At 42.5% G+C, this 20331-nt stretch overlaps 1 protein-coding gene across 1 annotated transcript in view; it reads left to right on the forward strand.

Moving 5' to 3' along the window:
• The first annotated feature begins 6446 nt into the window (after positions 1-6446).
• GPM6B (glycoprotein M6B) overlaps positions 6447-20331 on the forward strand; it is a 157356-nt gene continuing 143471 nt past the window's right edge. Inside the window, exon 1 of the mRNA XM_043896779.1 lies at positions 6447-7001. Within this exon, the coding sequence (XP_043752714.1) occupies positions 6998-7001 (4 nt within the window). The 5' untranslated portion in view covers positions 6447-6997. The remainder of the gene's footprint in view (positions 7002-20331) is intronic.

A 20331-nucleotide genomic window follows, 5' to 3' on the forward strand; every position in this document is an offset into this window, starting at 1 on the left:
GAGAGGCCCAAGGGTGCAGAGAGCTGGGACCCCCTCCCTCTGTCACTTGCACGTGACCAGAAGACCCACTCAAAGAGTCACAGAGGCTCTGTTTTCTCCTACTCCGAGGGTGATTAGCCCCTTAAACATCTGGCAGGCAAAAATCATATCTTTTCTTCCATCCCCAAGTTGAACCTGGGAAGGTGGAGGAGGGGGAGGCAAAGTGGAACATCTTGGCGGTGCTTTAATCTTTATCTCAGCCTTTCCAAGACCCGACAGCTCTTCCTTGTGAGTCTTCCTTGAGAGCTGCAAAAGGTCCCCCAGCCCCACCTCTGTTGCCCCCAGGGTTGACCCTGAGGGCCCCTGCCTTTAGGGTGCTATGCTTTTCGTTCCCGTCTGACTTGCCATCTGCCCTTTTTCCTTTCAGCCTGCCAACTCTCAGCATGGCTGATCATGTGTAGGCACTGAGAAGACCATTTAGAGTCACACTCAAGGTTTTGAGTGATCTTTAATCTTTGGGGGCATTTGTAGTCTTAAGGGATGTGCATTTAAGTTCATTTTTTTCCTAATTAAATGATGAACTGTCCAACTATGTAGGAAAATTATTTTTTTGTTAATTTCCTGTTGTTTCTTGCTACATTGGGTTACATTCTATATTTTCTTACTATTCAAGGTCACCTGACCCCCATCCCTCACCAAATAGTAAACAAATGTCCAAATAAAACAGTGTGATAGGAGATTGGAAATTAATCACCTCCCTCTACCCTCTGGTACAGATGCAGAGCCAAATGAGGGCTCCCCTACCTGCCTAAAAACAATAAGGAAGACATTGGGACCAACACTTCCATCCCTTTTGGCACCGAAAAATCTTGGAATGCCTTCTTCCTAAAGCTGCTTCCTGGGACCCCTCGGCCTCTCTGGGGAAAAGGTAGAGATAGCAAAGATGACATCTACAACAATGTCAAATAGTTACCATTTATTGAGCCTCCAGTGCTAAGTGTCTTACTAATATTCCCTCCTTTAATCCCTACAACAACTATATGAGGTAGGGACCATGATAATACCCATTTTATCAAAATACATGGGGTATGTCTGGAAGTAAGTTCTCAGGAGCCCAGAAGGTGTAGAACTAAACACCCACTGAAAACAGGTGCTTTACTTGAATATATATCTATATATCTATCTATAAGTAATATATAACATACATGTGGTAACAATTAAATTGAATAGTAGGGCTTGATGAAAAACAGTATTGCATGGCCTGGCTCCAAGTTGTTGTTCAGTTGCTCAGTCGTGTCCGGCTCTTTGCAGCCCCACAGACTGCAGCACACCAGCCTGCCCTGTCCTTAACTGTTTCCCAGAGTTTGCCCAAATTCAGGTCTATTGAGTTGATGATGCCATCCAACCATCTCGTCCTCTGTCACCTTGCTTTCATCATCTCTCATCATCTTGCTCCAAGAGACAATCTCTATTAATTCTTTCTTGTTTGAGTTGCTAGAGAGATGCTTCCACAATCTAGACACAGGGAGGTGAGACAGCTTGGATATTGGTGTGGGCACTTGGGGCTGTCACCATGAGGGGGAGGGGGCACTATTGGCATTGAGTGGGTCCAGGATGGGCCTTGGACAATGAAGACATGTCCCCATTTCTTGATTGATTTGCTATGTCCTCTGGACATTTCTGTAGATTAAAAATCTGCTTCTAATTATCAGTAACTAGGAAATAAGTCCATGTGACATATAAACACAAGATATTTGGGGGTGGTTTTAAGAAACAGATTTTTTTCAGGACTACAATTGCCATGTCAGTTGAGGGGAAAATGTGCTTTGTCTCGTTTAAAACCTTACCAAGTTGTTCACCATTTTGGAACATCAGGGCACTGATGGCAGGACTGCCCTTGGTATTTGAAGGACCAACACACTACATCTCAGTAGGGTTAGCGTCTTAGCTGTCCCAGTCATGGCGATTCTGCAGCTCAGTTGCCCATGAGATGACTTCGTTGCATCTTCTGGTGCCTGAATATTTACACATTGAGAAAATACAATTCATTTTAAATTAATTCTTTATATTGCAGTTGAGGTATTATATTGATATTTTGTTTCATTTGGATTTCATTCGTGGAGTGCCAAAGGGACAGTATAAATGTTTGTTTATAAGTGACATCAGATCTGATGGGCTTAGAAACAAGTGGCTCTGATCTTGATAATATGTTTAATTCTCTCTTTCTTTTTTTTTTTAATTCTCTTTCTTGATTTATCAACTTTTGACAATATCTGCTGATTCCTTGACATGAATGATGAGCCTCTACGTTACTTACGTCATCCGCCCTCACAAATCTCTATTTGTTTTTTCATCAAAGTTTGACTGTATCTTCTGATTCCTGCTTGAGCAGCTGAGGACATCAGTAGTGGCTGCTTTTTCATTCATATTCTCCCATGTCCCCCTGTGTATCAGCTGTTTTCATTGGCATAGTCAAACATTGTCAAAGTTTACTAATATTTTCATTTAGTTCTGCAAACAGAACTCAGTCTTTTTTCTTTTTCTTGCTTTGTCATAAGGTGACTATAAAAATCGAAAACCAATTCATGGGCTTCCCATTAGTTTGAGAAATCAGTCTGCATGCAGGACCCCAGTTCCCCCATCAGGGATTGAACCCGTGCCCCCTGCAGTGGAAGCATGGAGTCCTAACCACTGGACTGCCAGGGAAGTCCCCAAAAAGCAGTCATCTTTCTGAGTGACAGGATAAAAGGTTATACAGGCTAGAAATTATGCCTTATGTGCTGAGAAAGTAACTAGAGAAGCAAGAAGCTGAGAGGAGATTTTAAGAATCAAACATAAAGCAGGATTCTTGCCTATTAAGACTTTTGCTAGAGAGAGAAGCCTCGTGAGTAATTATGGAACAGTAAGCAATGATATGCACACATGTGGTTAAATGCCCCCCAAAAGATCAGGGCTGACAAAATGTGTCCTTATAGTTTATAATTAGTTGTACTCCTAGATGAGGCAATGAAGGTCAGTAAGATCTCAAATTGTATAAAATCCATTGGAAATACTATTTCATTAATGGTCTAAAATTAAATTATTAAGAGAGTATCTCTACTGTGGAATAAGGTACAACTATATACTCCTCCCCACCTCCCCATTATAAAAGTAATCTTGCTCTTTGTAGAAATCTGGGAAAACACAAAAGGGTATTAAAAAAAAAACAACTAAAAACTCTATTAATCCTTAGAGATAAACCCTGTCAATATTTTGGTGTATATTCAGTTCAGTTCAGTCACTCAGTCATGTCCGACTCTTTGCGACCCCATGAACCACAGCACGCCAGGCCTCCCTGTCCATCACCAACTCCCAGAGTTCACCCAAACTCATGTCCATTGAGTCAGTGATGCCATCCAACCATCCCATCCTCTATCGTCCCCTTCTCCTCCTGCCCTCAATCTTTGCCAGCATCAGGGTCTTTTCAAATGAGTCAGTTCTTTGCATCAGGTGGCCAAAGTATTGGAGTTTCAGCTTCAGCATCAGTCCTTCCAATGAATATTCAGGACTAATATATTGATATATTAGTAAGGGTAAGGCCACTGCTAAAACTAATAAGCCCCCAACACAATGTTCAGCAGTTTCTTTCTGGTTCACATCAAAGTCAGTTCCAGGCTGTCAGTGTGTTGGGTAGGAGTGAGCCTCTGCTCCACAGAGTCATTCAGTCACCCAGGCTGGCAGGGGCAATTCCATCTTCAACATGTGGTTTCATAAGGCATGCTGGGTGTCAATGTCACATTCCAGCTGAGAGGAGGGGAAAGCGCCAAGAAGCACATGATGTGCTGGAGAATCTGTCCGGGATGCCTGGAAGTGGTGGACGTCACTTCTGACCTCATTGGCTAGAACTCAACATGTAGTCCCACCTAACTGCTAAGAAGTCTGGGAAATGTGGTTCAGCTGTGTGGCCAGGTAGCCGAGAGATGTTTGGTGAATAACAGTCTCTACCATAGTGTATTTTCTCTCAGCCTTTCTTTCCCAGTACATATATGTGTATGACTAGGATTATATTGTACGTTTAGCTTTTTATTCTGCTTTAAAAATAACAAAAAAAAAGTCTCTGAGCACTTTCCCACCTAATTCTTTGCAAACATGGCTGTGTGTTATCCAGTCATATAGACCAGGGCTTCTCAACCTCAGCACTAATTTTTTGGAAATCTGTATTGGAGTACAGTTGATTTACAATGTTGTGTTAGTTTCAGGTGTATAGCACAGTGATTCAGTTATATACACATCCACTCTTTTTTAGATTCTTTTCCCATATAGGTCATTACAGATTATTGAGTAGTGTTCCCTGTGTTATACAGTAGGTTCTTATTAGTTATCTATTTTGTACATGGTATTGTGTATATGTCACTATGTTTTGACATTTGGGGCTGGATCTTTCTTTCATGTGGTGAGGCCTGTCCTGAACACTGTGGGATGTTAGCAGCCTCCCTGGCCTCCATCCACTAGATACCAGTAGCACTCCCTCCCCAGCTACGACAACTAAAACTGTCTGCACATGTTGCCAGATGTCTCGGGGGACAAAGTCATCCACAGCTGAGAACCCGGTGCTAGATCAACAGTAATTTATGCAACCACGTCCCTTTTATCAAACAGTTGTTGCTTCCTTTATTGTTTTTATTATTTGATGTGCTGTTACATCTTGCTCTGTGCTAACTATCTTTTTACATTAATTTCGACTTACTTAGGAGAGAGAGTCCCAGCAGCAGATTATTAGGCCAGAGGCTATGAATAGTTTTAACTCTCTTGATACATCCTGCCAAATATCTTTCCAGAAAGGATCTACCAGTTTACTCTTCCACTGGCAACACAGTCTTGCTTTATTTTTAAAGGTTTTGGTTATATGAGAAAAATGGTTTATTATTTTAAAAGAGCATTTCTTAGACTAATAGTCAAATGTGCATATTAGCTATCTTGTACACCCTGTCAGTAGCAGCCTTGCTAATTTCCCAGCTGCTGTTTTGTTTTTCTTAAGGGTTTTAGGGACAATTGATTGTTGAAATCAGTCCATGACATTTCCAAAGTGAGTAAAAGTTTCTATTAAAATGTGGTTTTCCTTTGACATTGTGTACACAATGGCTATAACTTGGTTTTTAATCACAGCATCCCATTGTGACTGGCTCCAATATTTGGACAGCTGTTATTTCTTTTCTTTGGTTAAAAAAAAAATCCAAGACTTCTAGGGAATGACAGAAAGTGAACCAAAGGGTTTACTTTCATCTCAGTGCATACAGCCTTAGAGTTCTTGCTTCCAGAGTGGCTGAATGAGGTCATATCTTGCCAAAATACTATTTCAGACTGTGTGCCCGTCCCGTTCTGTTGTGTTCCTTGTCTCCTAGGAGCCTCCCAAGATGTAGGAACCAACCAAGCCAAATGCTCTTCCCTAAATCAGGTCTTAAACCAACTGCTTGTTGCCCTTATCCCTTTGCAGGGGATCCCAGTTATTGCCAACTGCAGTTGGATTCCTGCATGCAGCTGCTTTCAGGACTGGTTGAAATGGATTACTTTCCTGTAACAGGACAAAAAGTTAAACCTATCAGCTCCCTGCCGTTTTATTACTGCATGAAGATTGGTTAGGCATGACTGTTCCCATGGGACTGTGAAAATGAGCCAGTGATCTGCCTAGCACAAATCTCTGTCCTTTTGGGCAAAATATTATTAGGCTTTCTAGAGCTTTGCCTTGATAAAAATCTTTCCTAATCCAATAAATTCAATAGATGAAATGTTTGTTTCCTCCACTCTTTCTCAGTCCTAAAGCCTCTTTCTTCAGGCTTAAATGTCCCTTAAGTGGACTATCTACTGTTACTGTTTATGTAACCCTCTGTTCAAGTAACACGATGTATTTTCAAAACAATGAAAAAACACAACATAAACTATCAGGGGGGAAGGTTAGGCTCAGAAATGTCTCACAAAGCATTAGCCAGGGGAAAACTGCGGGGATCTCAGAGCTTTGCTAATACCTTTGGAGACAGGAGAATTCTTCTGTAAGGAGACAGAAGGAATTTAAGATCTGGACACTGTTAAACCATTAATTCCCTTACAAGCTCAAGCAGGAGGCCTGAGCACCAGGAGAGGCCGTGTCTGGGGAGGGTGCGCAAAGCCTTCTGGAGCTTTCCAGGGTGGGCTTCCAGGGATCGGGCGGTTTATGGACACCCCCAAATCGGTCACCACTCAGATGGGAGAGTGCCGTCTGTGCCCTTCTAGGTCATTTGTTATCCACAAGTCAGCGTGGCAACCTTGGCCGCACTTTGGAACCAGCTGGGGAGATTTTGAGGCATGGAGGCCTCGGTCCCATCCGCTGAGGCCCAGAAGAAATCGAGTTTCAAAAGCTCGCCAGGTGATTCTACTGTGCAATCAGGATGGGGACCCACGGGACGAACTAGCTCCCGCCGCCCCGACGTGAGCCAAAGGTTCCAGAGCTCTGGGCTGGGGCGAGGCCGCCAAACACCGGGGCGCTCCTCGAGCAGCCTCTCGGGCCTCAGTTTCTTTATTTGCACAATGGGTGACGGCTAGGACTGCCAAGGCCCCTCCGGCTGGAAGAGTTCTCTTCTGGGACGCGGATCTGCGCCTCCGAGATCCTCTAAGCCCGCTCCCCTCGGCCCCCATCCCCCGCCCCCGCTGGCTTTTCCGGTTTCCTCGCCCCTCGGAGCTCGCCCGGGGGGTCCCAGAGGACGCTGCGCGCTTCGCCGCCACCCCGGCGCGCGCGCTGCCCGGCTGGGGCCCCGGCTGCGGGCGTACAAAGCCCCCGGCGCTGACGTCAGGGCCCCCTCTCGGCGCGGCCGGCCCCCAGTGCAGGCGGAGCCGCGCCGCGCTCCCACCCCGGCCGGGAGTGATCACCAGCCGCCAGCCCCGCAGCCCAACGCCGCCTGCACGCCCGCGCACGTGCCCGCCGGACCTGCAAACTTGTGCCGCCGGCTGTGTCCGTCCCCCGGGAGCCCGAGCGCCCGCAGCCCGCGCCTCCCGCCTGTCTCCAGCCATGGGTAAGCCGACGCGCTGGCCCCTCGCCCCGGCCACAGCCTCGCGCCCCCGCCCCCGCTCAGGTGGGGCCTCCTGGGGGCACCTCCCCGACCCGAACCGGTTTGGGGGAGGCTGGAGGTGGGAGGGGCGCGGCGCAGGTGTCCCGAACGCCCAGGTGCGCGTCCCCGCCCCATCCCGGGGGCGTCCCCACTCCGGCTGCGGCCCCCCCCCCCCACCCCAGGCGTGCGACTCGCCAGAGGGGACGGGCGGGACCCCCCGGAGGGGAGCCGAGGGGGCGGACGGAGCGTCCCGGTCTGCGGGCTCCTGCTGTAATTTTCAAGGGGTGGGAGACAGTAGCTTCTGGTCCTTTCCCCGGGACGCTCTCCAGTCGCCCGAGCTCCCGGCTCCGAGTCTGATCCGGTCCCACCCTGCCGGGGTCTTGTTCGCCTTAAGCCCACCTGAAATCAATGCCCAGTTCCCCAAGCCTGGGGTCTCCGTGAGCTTTTTTGGGAACCGTGAGCCTTGAAACCAGGAAGGTGGAAGGGGAGAGGGACAGGACGGGACGGAGGGCGAGGCTCTTTGTCCCCCGTTGCCACTATCAGAAGGCGAACCTGGGGCGCAGGTGGAGCCGATGTGCCCCGCGGGGTCCGAGGCAGTTGGGGAATCGACTAGTCGGGGTGAAAAAAAGCCGAGCTCTGGAGATTACAAAATCTCCCACCTGGCCGGGGGCGGAGAGCAGGAAGCTGTAGGATTTTGTGTCTCACCTCCTGACATCTCCGAAATCCTGCAACATGTTTTACACGGGGACGCTGTATCTCTCGGAAAACTCGTTTAAGAGTGCGGTGGAAATCAACCTCGTTCCGCTGCACCCCCGAAAAATGTGCCTGGGAAAGGGTTTCCCCTGCCTGCTCTGTTATCCTTCTCTCGTGGCAGACAGGCTCCAGCCGCAGAAGCCACAAAGACTGTCACAGGAGCCCCTCGGAATCCGCATTCCAATGAGGGAGTCAGTGTGTTTAACCATTGCGGCCCCTGGGGAGAGTTTGGGCATTCCCTACCGGGCCCCAGCCCCGGCCCCCAACCCGGTCCTGCAGTCCCCGTGCTGTTGATGGTGTGGGTGGTAATTTTGTACCGAGCAAACGTTTGGTGAGGGTTTGTAAGGAGGGCACATGATTTTGCGTTTAAAAGGAAGCTCAAAGAATTTTAGAGTTAAATCCTCTTTTTTTTTCTTTTTTTGGTTTGTTTTATAAATTTACTAGGTGATCAAAATCTGAAAGGAAATAAGGTCCATGAATCCACCAGGACAATTTCTTGCCAAAAAGTTAGGGGTGAGCTAGGATAAGATCCTTCTACAAAAGGGCAGAATTGCATGACCTGTATTCTCACGTTCCTACTTGTTGTTCAGTTGCTCAGTCGTGTACAACTCTTAGTGACCCCATGGACTGCAGCATGCCAGGCTTCCCTGTCCCAGTTCACCATCTGCCAGAGTTGGCTCAAACTCATGTTCACTGAGTCGGTGATGCCATCCACCCATCTCATCCTCTGTCGTCCCCTTCTCCTCCTGCCCTCAATGTTTCCCAACATCAAAAGTTCCTACTAGTCATGTCCTGTGACTATCAATATTTCAGCATTGCTTGGCTCAAAGACGTTAAAGTTGCACAAAAGTGTTGGCTTGAGGAAGGCATTAACTAATTTTCCTGAAATAAAGTTATTTCTGGTTGTTGTTGTTGTTTTTTTTTTTTTTTTTGACTCTGGGCATTCGGATTTGTTCCGGTTAGAAATTGAGCGTCGAATTACCACCTGGGGACCTTCTTGGGAATGGCTTTCACAATGCCCAGGGCCTAATTGGGGGCGGGCTTTACTTTTAGGTAGGTGTGGAAGTTCCCTGAGATTCTCAAGAAGCAAATGCCCAAACCAGAGGCCTGTTCTCAAGGAAGTACTTTGTGTCTTGGACAATTGTTGCTTCTACACTTCAATTGCCAATTTATGTTAATTTGTGCATACCTCACTGGTTCTGGCAGTTTCCTTGGTTTTAGTTTTTAGCTTTTACATTAAAAAAGAAAAAAAAGTCCCCCTCAGGCCAGAAAGGAAACATACTGATTTCCTTTGGTAGATTCTTAGTAAATACACCACAAGGCCGTGAACTGGTTTTATTTTTCCAGATGTATTTAATTACTGAACGTACCCCAATGAATGTTTTAATTGAAGTGATTTAATGCTGGGAAAACTCTGACCATTTGTCCATTGGCTGGAACTTTGATTCTTATATAAGTCACTTCCTCAATGTGGTATCAGTTCATTTACTGGTAAACTGGGTAAGGTTTGTGGAAATAAAAGTTCCTCTGCACTCAAATTTTAAGGTATTCAAAATTCTTTACGTTGACAAAGAAAATAATGAGCAATGTGCGTACAGCTTTATCTTTCAGTGCATCTTAAAAGAAAGCATGCTTTTAGAAAATTGTTGAGCCAATTGACTTTTTAATGGCTTTGTTGATAGAATTCACATACCATGTAATTCACACATTTAAGTGCACAAAATCAGTGAGTTTTAGTATATTCAAAGTTGTACAACCACCACCACTAGCTAACAGTGTCATTACCCCCAAAAGAAACCCTGTACCCATTAGAAGTACCTCCCCATGCTCCTAGCAAACAAGGATCTACTTTCCGTCTCTATAGATTTGCCTATTCTAGACATTTCATGTAAATGCATTGAACCAATTGATGTTTGACATGTGTTTGACTATTCAGTACCTTGGATTCTTTTGCACAATGGGAAGATGTCATGATGTACTGTTTGTATGTAGTATACCACCTAAATGAGTCAGTTGAAATTATTTCACTGGCTGAAGAGTTCCACACTTGGCCATTGTGTAACTCTGGTTTTCTCAGATAGGAACTCAGGTTGTCTAACAGAATTTTGAACCTGTTACTTTCTTTACAGATCCTAAGATATAGCAACTAAGTGGATTCCCCGCAATAATCTCTTACGAGGCTTTTGTGGACTATCCACCCAGAGTGAATATGGATCATGTATCCAGAGAGAGGGCCTCGCAGGTGGTGCTAGTGATACGGGTTTGATCCCTGCATCAGGAAGATCCCTGGGAGGAGAAAATGGCAACTCACTCCAGTATTCTTGCCTGGAGAATCCCATGGACCGAGGAGACTGGTGGGTTGCAAAGAGTCAGACACAACTGAAGTGACTTAGCATGCACACATCCGAGGAAAAGTGCCAATTTTGTTTCGTTCAGTTCAGTCGCTCAGTCGTGTCCGACTCTTTGCGACCCCATGAACCGCAGCATGCCAGGCCTCCCTGTCCATCACCAACTCCCAGTGTCCACCCAAACCTATGTCCATTGAGTCGGTGATGCCAGTGATGCCATTGTTTCATTAGTTGCCTGTAATTTTAAATGGAAATTATATGTGAAATGATCAGATATAGCAAAACACTGAAGTAGTTGTTTGGATCTGTTTTTGTGATAAGGAAGTTTTTATGAGGATTATGAATTTAAACACAGTCAATCATTTCACTAAACAGCATTAAAAACACGGGTTGAGAGCTGTTCTTTAATGTGCACGCAAGTCATCTGGTGATCTTGTTCAAAATGTTGACTCTGATTCTCTGGGTCTGGGTGGGGTCTGAGTTTCTGTGTTTCTAGCAAGCTCTTGGTGGTACTGGAGCTGGTAGTCCCCAGGGCCAGCAAATAGAAAGCAGAGTAAGTCTCAGGCCGGGGTGCCTGCCTCAGGAATTCTACGAACTTGCCATGTGAGCTTGGGTAAATAATTTTCATTTCTTAAGTTCAGTTTACTATACAGTAAAAGGATTTGATAAAATCATTTCTTCAGGCCCTTATGGATCTAAAAGGATGTACTTTCTTATTTTCCTGTTTTTAAAACTTTTTGTTTTATGTTGGAGTATAGCCAATTAACAATATTGTGATAGTTTCAGGTGGATATCAAAGGGACTCAGGTATACATATACGTGTATCCTCCCCAAAACTGCCCTCTCAAAGGATGTAAGTTAGAAAAAAGAAATGAGGGTCACGTTAGGCTTGGCAGACATGACAGAATAGCTTCCTAATTGTTTAAACACCATGTGTTTCCTTGAAGCCAGCATCACAGGCATCATTGGTCGCTGCATTGAATGCTGGGATCTTGACGTGCCCGCCAACAGGATGCCCAGCCATCCGCTAAGGACACTAGTGGAGGAAGCCGTAGTGTTCACCCACTTGAGGGCCTCCAGCTTAACTTCTCCTGCCCTCTTGTCTTTAGAGCTGGCCAGAGAGTCTTTCTTGATTCTACATGCAGGGCTCAGGCCACCTTCAGAGGCCAGAGTCAGAAGGAAGCATGCATGCCGAGGACCCACACATATAACGTTTGCTTCTGGCAGTTCACTCAGGAATTCAGATGCAGCTGGAGACGAAGAATGCTACCCTGCAGATCATCTGGACAGGAAATATTCCCAGGATGGTTTGCTTCCCTCTGTCTGAGTCTAAAGACCTAGGAACAACCCACCCCCTGGTCTGGGAGAGAGTGCCCTTCAAGTCTTGGGAAAATTTTGCATAAAACTCTAGTCCAATAACACAGAGTGCTGTTTGTGACAAACAGGAAGTAATTAATTATTGAGTATCTTTTTGCTCTAGCAAAACCTCTAGCCCAAACCACTTGACCCTTCCAAGGGGTTCTTAGAGGACATCCTTATTGGCTGCATCCGGGGTCAAGTAGTTGATGGTTTATTGAAAATGCCAAAGGGGTGAATCACTGTCAGTAACCATAGATGTATCTTACACATTTTGTTTAAACATGAACTCACCAGTATTCTGTTGTAAAGTCAAGGTCTTTGAGTGTGAACCCTGATTGAAATTCCTTGAAGACTTTCTTGTATATAAAAACACAGCCAGAATTCAATGGCTTTTGATTTCCAGTTTGATCCTTTTAAAGTAGAGTGAGAACCAATCTGTGTGCAGATTCCTTGTAGATCAACAATCCCACTCCTCTTAAACCTTAACAATTTTCTAGCCCCTGCTTACTCTGGCAACTGTTTCTCCAAGTGACTCATCTCTTAAGGCTTTTCAAAGCCAACCAACTTGGTTTTCAAAGAAATAAAAACTATTTTTGGAACTCATTTTATTAGCTTGTGTAACACCTAATTAAATGTCATAATTCTAGTAACAAGAACAGCTGGCATAAACAGACTTGAGAATATAGCAGACTCTTCTGAGGTACACAATTCAACTGGTGGGAGAAGCAGTATATCCACAGATGTCTTGGAGAATAGCCTAGAAACCAAGTTCTGTGGGCAATGCCCAGTATTATTTACAAAAAGAATAGAGAAGATTGGGTAATTGGGTGGATCTACTAGGTGAACATTGGTAAGAGGGCTCCTACTATATTCTTAAGCCTACTTTATCCATTTAACATTTTAACATGATTTTTCTGGTTCCTATTAGCTGGCTTGTTAGTGTTTATGTCTTTTCTGTTCAAATGTCAAATTTTTCAAGAACAAAGATTGCTTTACTCATTGTTTTATCCCAATGTTCATTCAACTAATTGACATAGGTACTCCACAAATATTTGTTAAAAGGATAAGGGTTTTATCATATAAAATCGATTTTGTTAAGATCTGTCTGCATTATAAAAGTATAGATTTCAAGGCATATAAAATTGTATATGACAAACTGTGATAAACCAGAACAAATTAACTAGGGCAAATGACACTAATTATTATTAATAACATTAATACATTGAGCACAGATTTGCCCAGAATAACAGAATTTCAGAGCTTGAAGTCACTTTAGAAGTAAATTGATTGCTGTAGGCATATACAGACACAAAAACAATTTAAAGAACAGTGTGAATTTTATTTCATTACTTTTGTTTTTGCCCTTAGCCTTTTCTTTTGATGTTATATTTTCCTCTCTGTTGAAAAGTACTGCCTTCTTGTCAGATTTTTGAAGTGCACAAAATTTTTGGAGTGAAACAGTTTGTTTCAGTGTAATTCATTATTGCCCTGAGGAGTAAAAGGTAACAATGGTCTTGAGCTTCCACTCTCCACTTGTGTAACTGGGTTAAATGAATACCTACTGCAGTGCCATGCAACAGGCACGTGCCCGTCTCTAAGTGTTTGAGTTCCGGTTACATGGCCATCACCGTGAAGGCTTTCAGGGAATATAAGACAGCTGCTCACTCGACAAGCGTTCACAGAGTCGTGTTCAGATGAGCCAGGTACTGTGCTACATCTTGAAGCAAAAATAAATAAGACCCAGTGCTGTCCTCAGATCACCACAGTTATTTCAGAGATGCAGATAAATAGTTATAATAGAAGTGCAAGGTCCTGTCCAATAATTTCCTCTGTCTCAGGGAGAAAAAAGGGTGGAGTGATATTTCTTAGGGGGACTTCCTGGGGAGACGGTTTTGCTTGATCTGAGTCTTGAAGGATGAGCAGGACGACAGGAATCAGTGGTGGCGGGGGGCGGGGACATCTTGTACCTAAAGTGTACATAAAGTAACCTGCTTTAAGTGATTACACATGGACACACATAGCTGAATCTTGCAATAATATTTTTGATCTTGTCTATTGCCTCCTCCCTTTCAAAAGATAAAGCAGAGAAGGAAGTAAGTGTGAGCCTTTTGGGGGAAGGAAAGGATCTCTTTGGTGTGACTCCACAGGGGTTAGGCATCCAAATGAAACCCAGTTCTTGTCTATTTATACATTTGATTATTTTGAAAGTGTCATTATTTCTTCCTTACATATTTGCAAGAATTCACCAGTGAAGCTCTTTGGGTTTTGAGTTCTCTTTGTGGAAATGTTTTAAATTATGAATTATATTTCTTTAACAGAGAGAGTACTATTCAGATTTCCTGTTTCTCTTTGTTTCAGGTTTGATAAACTGTGTTTTTCAAGGACTTTTTCATCTTACCTAAGTTATTAACTTTATTGACATAAAGTTGTTCATAATATTTTTGCATTATCTATCTAATCCTGTTGTCTATAAGATCTGTAGTGAAGTTCCCCCATTCATTCCTAGTAATGTAGGTAATTTAAGTATATCTGTTTAATTTTTTGATCAATCTTGGGTATTTATTTTAAAATTTATTTTAGTAGGTTGATGCTTACATCTGATAACTATATCTGATAGATGAGCTGATCACTTAATTAAAAAAGTACATTTTCTAGTCATCAGAAAATAGAATTTTGATGTCTAGAGGTAGAAGTTGCTTCCCTGATGGCTCAGACGGTAAAGAATCTGCCTGCAAATGAGGAAGGATCAAACCCGGGTTGGAAAGATCCCTGAGAGGAGGGCATGGCAACCCACTCCAGTATTCTTGCCTGGAGAATCCCATGGACAGAGTAGCCTGGTGGTCTACAGTCTATTGGATTGAGAAGAGTCAGACACAGCTGAGCAGCTAAGCACAGCACAGAAGTTGCTTACTCGGTTAGAAACAGAATCTGCCAAAGGAAAAAGTATTAAATCTGATCTTTTGAATTTTACTCTTAATGGCTCTATAACTCGGGTATTTGAACTTGGTTTGCCAAGATCTGTTGTAAATGATCTTGCATTAGAGTTATTGCTTAGTATCTGCTTGTGTATTCATTTTCTGTAGGACTGTTGAATTCTGCTTTCCTCTTCAGAGCAACTGGAGACAGACACTGAAACAAAAGAAGTCTTTCCTTCCCTTTCAAGTGTACTTTTAGATCAGGGTTTCTCAAGCTCAGCACTTTTTGACATTCGGGGCTGGATGATTCTTGGTTGTGTGGAGACCGTTCTGTGCACTGTGGGTTGTTTAGCAGCAACCCTGGCCTCTACGTGCCAATAACACTACTCTACTTGTGACAACCACAAATTGCCAAGTAAGAACTATTGGGAGACAAAATAATCCCATAGTGAGAACCACTGCTTTTGAGTAAGAGGGATTGAAAGCCTTTTGTGTTTCCCAGTATTATAAAATCTGAATAATGGCATGATTGGAGACTTGGTTGAGTACACCTACAGGATCGTAAAATCTCTGGTTAAAACTGTTATCCTTCCAAAAGGGATACTTGACTTTTCTAGCTAAAGAAAGTTTTAAACCTTTTTTCAGTGTCATCGGAGAACCTGGAGATATAGTGGGGAGCCTTGCATACCATGTAATTCATTCTTTGTTTCGAGTAAAATGGTACCTAAACCATCTCAACAATGAGAGCAAACCCTGAGTGTCTGGCTTTCCTTGGTAAATTGTTCTGATGTTCAGGATGCTTTATCTCTGAAAGAACTGAATCTATATGAAGTTCATTCTGCTTACCAAAGTTGTTTTCATCGTCCTTTGTTCTCTTCATTAAGTAGAGAGACCTCAAGGATCTAGTCCCATTTCTTAACATCCTTAATTACCTTGATGGCCTTTCCAAATTTAGAATTCATCTCCTTAGCTGTAATCAAATATACCCAGATTAAGCCTTGAAGGCAACCTCCTGCACACTCTGTTTCATCCTTAGGGTCCGTAGTAATGACTTCATCACATTTTCCCTGTTGGTTTGAGAAATGCAGAAGTTGTAAGAGAGGGACTGATTCTCCCTTCCTGCTCACAGAATTCCTTTTTGAACAGCCATTGATCTCCCTGCCCATTCCCCATCCTTCACTTCTTCCCTCCGATGGAGAGCTTAAATTGGTGTTCTCCAAGAGATATGAGCACACTTGCAAAATAGTTCCAGTATAAAAAGAGCAGGAACCTTGGAAGCAAAAGTCAGAAGGAGCCTGTAAAATCTGTCATTTTGTGTGTGTATCAGGTCACCCTTTTAGGTTTAGGACTGCAGTGTTTCACAACTCATTGAAAAGATTGTTTAAATGGAGGATTTTCAAATGGCAGCCTCAATTCAGGCATCTGTTCCCTTCACACAAGGAGCAAAGAATGGAGATGTAATTAACAAAGAAACTCACACCTTTAGGATGACCTTATTTGATGCAGCCCTCTATTTTATATTTTCCTTTTAGTTTTCTCCTGTGGCATATTCTGACAATAACCGTGATTAAGTAAAGCAGAATTCAAAACATTAAAGAGATGAATTTTTATTCCACGAATTACTGTCATGTTGCAAAGCCACTGTCCTGGATTACCAAAAACTGTTTTGAACTCTATTATATAATGATAGTTTGTCACAGATATTTTTAGATGTTTTGCGAGAGGCAAAAATATTATACAGTCACTTTAAAATTTGATATTGAAGTATAACATACATGTAAAAAGTGGGCAGATATTAAGCATACAGCTCGATAAATTTTTGCAAACTTAACCAGTATATAGATTAAGAAGCAGAATATTAACCAGCCCCTCAGAAATCCCCTGCAAGCTCCCTTTTAGGCAGCCCTGACCAAGGGTAATCATTCCTAATTTCTGCCAACATAGTTTGGCCAGTTTGTGCACTTTATATAAATGGAATCATAGAGGATGAACTCTTAGGTCTGGAAGCTTTTGATCAACATGAATAACATTATGTTAAAACTCAGTAATATTTTCTGTCTGGAAATAGACCTGCTTCTAAATCATTATGGTTAAGAGCATTTATTAAATGCCTTCATGTGTAGAGCTATGCTAAGGAGTGTATCAGCCACTGGTTCCTACCCTCTGTTTTAAGTAGAAAACATTGACATGGCAGGTGTGCGAAGGACTTTGAAAATCATTGGTGGGAGATGAGATGGGTACATGAAAAACATGCATACAGTGGAAGGGATTATAAAGATAAGGTACCCTCACTATCCACCTTGGAAATGGAAAAATATGTCAGGAGAATTTGAGAATAAAGAGGAAGTTGTTGATGTTGTGTATTCAGGATACAATCAGAAATGTTTTCTGGCTTCAGGGTATAAGGATGTAACAGATGTTAAGACCTCCTCCCAATTAGTTGCCTGAAGAAGATAGAATTTTAGGAATTGTTTCAATTAACAGTAGTTAGTGAACTGATGGCCAAATGGGTGTTCCAAGCAATGTGCAGGTTTAGAAAAAAGATTGAAGGCCTGGGATGATTTCCGGTTATCTTCCTGAAAATTCTTAGATGTAAAATGCTTTTTGCCAAATTAACTTTTCTTCTTGCGGTGTTGGGACTTAGACAGTAAGCTGCCTTCGTTCCTTCAACGAGGTATTTTGTCATCTTATTGACTGAAGTGATGGTGTAGTTGTTACCAAACCAAACTTGAATCCCTTTGCTTGCATGCAGTAAAGCCAATCTATTGACACCAAGTTGTGGTGAAGGAAAAGTGAGGCATTTATTGCTGGTGACAAGCAAGGAATCTGGGTCACTGGTGCTCACAAGACCCAAAGTCCCCGATGGCTTTCAGCAAGGCATTTTTAGAGGCCGGGGCGGGGTTGGGGTGGGGGGCATGCCACAGTGTATGATCAGCTTGTGCTCAGTTCTCAGATTAGTTAACGGTGAGGTAACAGGGCGGTGTCACAGGAGTTAGTATTATTAGTCCTTAGGCTCCAGGAGGAGCCTGTAAGACAGCTTAGGAAATGTGCATCAGATACAGTGATCTAAGTACTTCAGAGAGGAGCGAAAGCAGAGAATATGGGGAAGGGGTCTGTCCAGGTAATGCCCCACGGGGTCCTCCTGGGTTTCATAGTCTGCAGAATGAATGCTTTGTCATCACATGAAGCTGCCTTTCAATTGTATAATGTCACCACTGTCCCCCAAGTCATGGTATCCATTTATACTGTCACCAGGAGCGTCAGAACATTCTCGTTTCTCCAAATCTTCTCCAGCATTTGGTGTTCTCACTGTTTTAAATTTTTTTCAAGAATCTCATAGGTATGAAGTATTTCGTTGTTTTTTTATATTGAATTACCCTAGAGAGGTTGAAACTTTGGGGTAGGTTATTGGCCATTTGGGTTTTCTCTTTCATGTATATACTTATTTTGTTCTATTGATTTGTAGCAATTCTTTATACATTCTGGATACTAACCCTTAATTAAATGTATTGTCAATATCATCTTCCTTTCTGTGGCTTATCTTTTAACTTTGAGCACATCGTGTGTTGTGCTGAACATTTTTTATTATAATAAAGCCCTAATTATCAGTCTTTTCTTTTATTCTTCTGTGATTTGTGCCTTTTATTTTAGCCTTGTTCTAAAATTGTTCCTATCTACAAGGTCATGCAGATGTTCTTCAATATTCTCTTTTAAAATGTGCTTTTCAAGGACCTGTTGAAAAGCACAGGGAACTATAATATACTCAGTATTTTATAATAACCTGTAAGGGAAGAGAATCTGAAAAAGAGTACAGACACACACACGTACCTGAATCACTGAAACTAACATAACTTTGTAAATCAACTACACTTCAATTTAAAAAACAATTGTGTTTCATAAAAAGAAAGGATGGTTTTCAGTCTTTATTAGGATTTTAGTCTTTTGGGTATAGCATGAGGTAGAAATCTATATTTTACATTTCCTATACAGAAACCACTACATTCTTAATATTCTTCCTTTCCCCACTGATTTTTATATACTCTCATGCATTACATTTTTCTGCTGTACCTGTGCATACATCTCTGGCCTCGGTTTGGTTCTCTTGGTCTATTTCGCCATCTGTCTGCTAAGACTGCACTGTCATAATTAGTATATATTTAAAGTAAGCCGGGATATCTCTTAGAAGTGTTCTCCTCTTATTGTTCTTTCAAAATATCTGAGATGTACACTTCGCTTTTTTGCTGTTTTTGCAATCAGCCTTTGATGTTCCACCAACGTCCCTGTTAGGATTTTGAGTGGGATTACAGTGAATTTATAGAATAATTTCCACCACAGTCACTGTGTTCACTGTATTACACCTTCCATTTATATCCGTGGTGTATGTTTTCACACAATCAGATCTTCTCTTTCATTCCCCAGTACTGTTTTTGCACACCTTTAAAAAATCTAGTGAAGGTCCCTCAATAGCGTGAGGAAGTAAATCCATCGGGGTCAAAACTAATTCCATGGATGTCATGGTTTCCTTCCACAGACCTGCGACGAATTGCAGCTGAATGTACAAAAAGTTCAGATTAATACACAGGCTGTAGGGAAAGCCGATTTTGAGTTACCACCTACCAGCCTGGTCATAAGAAGTGAAGTGAGGTATTCTTACTTCAACCGACCCTAAATATATTCTAATAAAATAAGAAAATATAACCCTCAGTATGTTAAAAATTTGGATTTCTTTGAAAAGAAAAATATGGCCATATTTGCTCCATCACAGGGACCAAGTTTACATTCAGGATGCAAACTCTCTGTTGAAAGAGAAAGAAAGGAAGCCAGTCTTCCAGCCGGAGTGCACAGCCATGCAACCAAGGTAAGTCTAGAGCAGTAGAAACCCGCCTTTTGTCACTCATAAAAATGACCTTTGCTTGGTTGATTCAACATTACCTGGTTTCCCAAAGTGGTTTAATGGAAAACTTTACCTGGAATGTTTTTATATACTGCTCACCCCGCTGAGAGGAGGCCAGTGTCCGACTGGAGTGTCAGCTTGATTTATTCTGGAAAGAGGTTTATTCAGCTGTCAAATGAGATTACGTGTGTGGCTGTTACCCATCACTTCACAGAAATATTCTTAGTCCTCCACATGGCCTCGGACTTTATTTGATGGCAACAGAAATCACACATGTAACATCTCCTAGAACACATCTTTGGAAATGCAGTTTTTAATAGAGCACGATTATCCCCTTACTGTTGATGATGGTGATGCTGCTGCTGGCTAGAACGGAACTGGACTGCTGGACAATTTCCACACACGCCTGCTGTCCTGGGACAACATCCCCCACCCCCCAACATATGGACTTCTATATATTTAGATTTGAATAACTCGGAAAGGCCCGTCATCAGGATCTGTTCTTAAAATTCACTTTGTTTTTTGTTACATGTCTTTGTCTTGGAGTGGTTGCTCATTGTAGAAACTCATTTAAAATGGAAGTCTAATAGAAAACATACTTGTGCTTACGAAAAGGGAAATGGGGTGAGGAAAGGATAAATTAGGAGTTTGGGATACTAATTACTACATATAAAGTAAATAAACAGCAAGTCCTACTGTATGGCATACAGAACTATATTTGGTATCCTGTAAGAAACCATAATGGAAAAGAATATTATAAAAAAAGAACATGTATATATGTATATAATTGAATCACCTTGCTGTACAGAAGAAATTAGCACAACATTGTTTTTTTTTTTTTCCCACCCTTGCCTTCTCCCACAGAGTCCAAAAGTCTGTTCTGTACATCTGTGTCTCTTTTTCTATTTTGCATATAGGGTTATCATAAGTCAACTATACTTCAAACAATTATTTAAGAATTGAAGTCTAAGTTTAGATATGAAAGTTAAGTTCCTTTTACATCTTATCATCTTATTTTTGCCCTT

This window comes from Cervus elaphus, chromosome X, assembly GCF_910594005.1.
Source record: "Cervus elaphus chromosome X, mCerEla1.1, whole genome shotgun sequence".
NCBI classification, from domain to species: Eukaryota; Metazoa; Chordata; class Mammalia; order Artiodactyla; family Cervidae; genus Cervus; species Cervus elaphus.